Here is a 5,147-nt window from a genome sequence, read left to right on the forward strand (position 1 = left end):
TCTGAATGAATCAGTCGTTTGAATGAATCTGTTGAATCTCAATGACTCACTCATTAACAGTCCCTTGCTGCCACCTACTGGCAGTTTTAATTTCACATTTCGACAATTTTTTTTATGTTTTAAATTATTTCAAATATCAGTATTCAACATTTTATGTTAAAAACAAAACATTAAGCCCATTTATGCATCTGTAACTGCAGGTTAAATGCATCCATGTCCCTTCTGAGATACATAAACTGTATAAATACATCTAAATGCTATTTCAGATGCAGATTCCAGAAATGTTTTCTTATGTTGGAATGAAAGACACTAAGTACCGGATGAAGTGCTTCTTATTCTTACCCAAAAGTACAAAATGGAAGAAAGAGTTCAAACTGAACACAATCTTGCTACTTAAGCGGTGTATGAACATTTTTATATATATTTATTTGCTTCTTTTCCATTTTGCATTTACTTGTACTTTTACTTTCAATACTTAAGTACGTTTAAGAAAATACTTTTCATACTTAAGTATAGGGCTGTGCAAATAATCGCATGCGATTGTCATGTGCATCTCGTCAGTAAAGTCGGTTCTGTCATTAGTAGTAAATCTCCAGCACGTGCGTTCAGATGGAGCGGCATTTACTACACAGAGCCGTAGTTCACTGATCAGCTATGCAAAATCGCCTTCATAATCGGCAATTAATCGCATTCGATTATGAAGGCGATTTTGTGTAGCTTGTCAGTGAACTACTATTTATATATAAAACGGTATCGATATTTATCGACGGTACACCTTCGATATCGATAGAAAATTTTTTCAATATAGCGCACGATATAGGCACGTGCTATGAGTGACGTAGACAGCACACACAAACACGAACACATGCTGAATTGAGTGCTGTGCCTGCCTGTGAAGAGGAGATTGTGAATAAAGAATGAATATTAGTCGAATTTAAAATAAACATTTGCATTTGAATGTTAGGAGTGCGTCAGGGAGCGTCATCAGTGGTGCGCGAGATGCGGTGATGTAAGTGACGTTGTTGCATGTTAATGTTTTGTTAGTCTAGTCCAGGGGTTCTCAAACCTCTCCATGAAGTACCCCCAGCACTGCACATTTTGTATGTTTCCCTCTATCTGACACGCCCACTTCAGGTCTTGCAGTCTCCACTAATGAGCTGATGAGTTGAATCAGGTGTGATAGATGAGGGAGACATACAAAATGTGCAGGGCAGGGGGTACTTCAGGACAGGTTTGAGAACCACTGGTCTAGCCCATGAGATGCGCCGCTATGGTGTTATTCATTCAAAATATTAGAGAAATATAGAAGCTCAATGCGGAGAAGATCTTGAATGGGTTAAAACCGAAACCAAGCCATTCACACAGAACGCATATTCAGCGCATTTTTTAGATGGACAAATACGACTGCTGCACTCGTGTCTCACACAAGAGATGTATAGAAAGCCATGCAAAGTTAAAACAGTTTAAACTTTTAGAAAACACGTCACGAATTTGTGGAGGTTTATTCCTTTTCAATGCGTCTCATATGTTTTTAAATGCAGTCTGCGTGATGGGCGCTTCGGCTCTTTGGATTAAGCAATGCATAAATACATGATGCTGTTTTGTTCATAATTGTTTATGCAATATACGAAATTATATTTTATTTTTATGACTTAATTTAGACGTAATGCACATTTTTATACAGTTATTTGCTAAATGAACTGCATTATTTTGCTCATTGCGCCCTCCTGTGGCCTCGGGAGACAATTAGACCTATACAATAAAGACCTATTTAATCTGCATATAAAACATTAGAAATTAGATATCTAATGAGGTCTTATGGTAAAGTGATACCTATTGGTCTTTATAGTTCTTTTGCACTTTAATCTGTGTAAAACTTTTAGCTTTATACATTTTTCTGTATTGCTTTACTGCATTTAAATGTTCAGTTATTTTTGTTATAAGAAAAAAGTTATTAAACCTGTTATACTGTATTATGACAGCACTTTTTTAAAACTAAATTTCAATACCGTGATAACACCGTATACCGTGATAAAAGCATTAGCAATTAATCGCAACATGAAAATTTGATACCGGCATATCCCTATGTCAGTAACAATTTTTTTATGTTTTTGAAAGAAGTCTCTTATGCTCACCAAGTTATTGTTATCAATATTGAAAACAGTTGTGCTGCTTAATATTTAAATATTTTTGTGGAAACCATTATGCATTTTTTCAGGGTTCTTTGATGAAAAGAAAGTTCAAATGAACAACATTTATTTGAAATAGAATCTTTTGTAACATTATACAATTTTTACTGTCACTATTGATCAATTTAACGTGCCTCTGCTGAACAATCTTTTTTATTTTCTTTTTAATTTTGAAAAGTAGTGTATTTTATTGTTTTTTTTTAATACCTAGATTTTATTATTTTTAATTCTTATTTTAATCATTTTGAATTTAATTTGCTACAATGGTTGATTGAAAAAGCCATTTTAAGTAGTTTGAGAGTAAATACATCATTTTCATTTTTGATAAACTATCTCTTTAAATCCAGACTCTAGGGTCGTATCGGAAAGCTATAACAGAGCACATACTTTGTTGTCTCCTCCTGACACAGCCAGGATGTTTCCTGTGATGGACCAGCTCACGTGCCACACCACGTCATTGAATTTGTGGAGGAGTTTAGCAGTCCAGGTGTTACCGGCTGGGTCGTCACACATCCAGATAAACACACGACCATCCTATAGGAAAATACTATAAAATAAATCATTTATGCATATTCCAGATACTATAACCCAAATTATATGGCACTAAAGTTACACATTATAAACAGTTAAAGCATTCCTAAGGAATCAAACACATGGCTACTGCCATGCTCTATTGTTTGCACTACAGGAATGTAATATAATATAATATCGTTTATAGTTTAAAATAAAAATCAACTTAAATATAATTGAATTTAACTAGATTTGATTACTGTTATTGTTCACAGTGATATACAGTACAATATTTATAGTGAAGCATTAGGCTGTGATCACCTGTGAGCAGCTGGCGATTGTGCTGGTCGGCAGACCAATGGAAGGAGCCCAGCCAACATCTCTCACCCAATCACTGTGCGCCTCCAGCTTCTGGTCCTCTTTCCACAGGCCGTCCTCTTCCCTGGGAAGAAAATATGAATGTCAGCACATTACTTCAAGGTATTTCAAATAAATGCTGTTCTTTTGAACTTTCTACTCAAAGAATCCCGAAGAAAAACAAATTGTATCAAAATTGTAATTGAAAAAAATCAGAGTTTCCACACAAAAAAAAGGGCAGCACAACTGTTTTCAACATTGATAATAACAATCATGTTTCCTGAGCCACTAATCAGCATATTAGAATGATTTCTGAAGGATCATGTGACACTGAAGACTGGCGTAATGATGCTGAAAATTCAGCTTTGATCACATGAATAAATTACATTTTACAATACATTCACATTGAAAACAGTTATTTTAAATTGTAATAATATTTCACAATATTACTGTATTTTTGGTCAAATAATTGCAGCCTTAATGAGCATCAGAGACTTCTTTCAAAACTAAATTAATCTTAATTATTCCAAATGCCAATGTGTACATAAAATTTCATTTTTTTTCTTTTCTTTTTGAAGTTTTCTATTTAATTCTGTGTGGGTCTATTGGAGCCCAATTGTTGTAGTAAAAGCTGACAGCAGGTGCTCGTCACAGTACTCTCTAAAATAAGGGCTGCACTCACTTCCACAGCTTGACCAGATTGTCACAGCCTCCAGATACAAATCTCTTGATGTAGTTGGGCTTCTGTCCTGTTGGCTGCTCAGTAAGACTCCCTGGGACAACAGCTGGGGCCCAACTCACAGCGTTACAGCCGATCTGCCAGCGAGAAGAGAGAAACCATTAAAAACTCAAACAACAGGAGGCAGTGCAACAAACTGTGCCAGTCTTGAATGACATCTACCTGCATGTCTAATGCTGTATTGTTCAATCAGCACTCGTGAATACTGACAAAAATTATTCTTGCATCGTCAAGCTTTTGCTGTAGCTCATGTAAAATGTGAAATTTCAAATAATTTCTAAACGTTTTAATTTTTAAACAAAAGTCACATATAAAGGTAAAACTCACTGTATGTGCATTGTTGATCTTCTTAATATCCCAGTGTCCATCTCCAGAGCAGGTCAACACTGAAATGGCACCGTCTGAGCTGCCACAGGCCAGAATCAAGCCGAAGTCATACGGTCCCCAGCAAACAGAGTTCACTGCGGGACAACAAACGTGTGATTGTTTCTTCAATCCGTGACTTCGTTTGATATGAGAATCAGAAGTGCGAAGTTACCGGAGGAGTCGTGGCCTGTGTATTCATACATCTTGTCCCAGCTGCCGTTCTCCTCCTTCCAGATGATCACCTTCCTGTCGTAGGAGCAGGATGCCAGGATGTTGCCGTACATGGGGTGAGCCCAGGCCACCTGCCACACTGGACCCTCATGACTGCCCAAAGAGATCGAAAGAATTCAAATAAAAGAACTAGTAAGATAAATTAGCTAAAAAGATCATTAGCCCTGTTATCAATCATAACAAGTCACCTTTAAACTAGAGTTTTAGTTTATTATAAAAGTCAACGTATAACAAAAATAAGAAAAGAAAATAAGAAAATTGTAATGATACCAGTAAAACACTTTCTTTAATGCCAATTTGATGCTTTTATCAGCTACAATAATATCTTTGAATTATTTTGGGGTATTTTTCAGCCAATACAAATATATGTGATTAATCAACTATTATTATTATTGTTATTTTATTATAAATTACTTTTCCTGACAAAATTAAAATATGCAATTCATTTTTTTTTTTCATTTTATTATTTAATAATTATTTATCATTTATTTTACTGGGTTCAATATTTTAATCATTTAACAACACTAAATATAACACATAAATGTAAGCAGATTTTTCATTCATGTATGCATTTATTTAATAATTGATTGTTTTAGTTTTTGGTTGCTTTTAATTGATTGAACTTTTACTTGCTGATAAATACCTGGAAAAACTTTGAACTGTGTTTACACAATTATTCTATTGTTTTATTTATTCTGTGTTTTATATATATATATATATATATATATATATATATACTTTTTTTTTTTTTTTAC

The 5,147-nt window shown here is 34.5% G+C and overlaps 1 protein-coding gene across 1 annotated transcript in view; it reads right to left on the reverse strand.

Moving 5' to 3' along the window:
- The window catches only part of LOC107657312 (protein SEC13 homolog), an 11,184-nt gene that overhangs the window by 3,471 nt on the left and 2,566 nt on the right, over positions 1-5,147 (reverse strand). The window contains exons 4-8 of the mRNA XM_016445353.1: positions 4,334-4,485; positions 4,123-4,256; positions 3,739-3,872; positions 3,021-3,141; positions 2,577-2,723 (exon numbers count right to left, since the gene is read on the reverse strand). Coding sequence (XP_016300839.1) covers positions 2,577-2,723; positions 3,021-3,141; positions 3,739-3,872; positions 4,123-4,256; positions 4,334-4,485 — 688 coding nt within the window. The remainder of the gene's footprint in view (positions 1-2,576; positions 2,724-3,020; positions 3,142-3,738; positions 3,873-4,122; positions 4,257-4,333; positions 4,486-5,147) is intronic.

The sequence above is a fragment of the Sinocyclocheilus anshuiensis genome, unplaced genomic scaffold, assembly GCF_001515605.1.
Source record: "Sinocyclocheilus anshuiensis isolate Anshui unplaced genomic scaffold, SAMN03320099.WGS_v1.1 scaffold239, whole genome shotgun sequence".
Lineage (NCBI taxonomy): Eukaryota > Metazoa > Chordata > Actinopteri > Cypriniformes > Cyprinidae > Sinocyclocheilus > Sinocyclocheilus anshuiensis.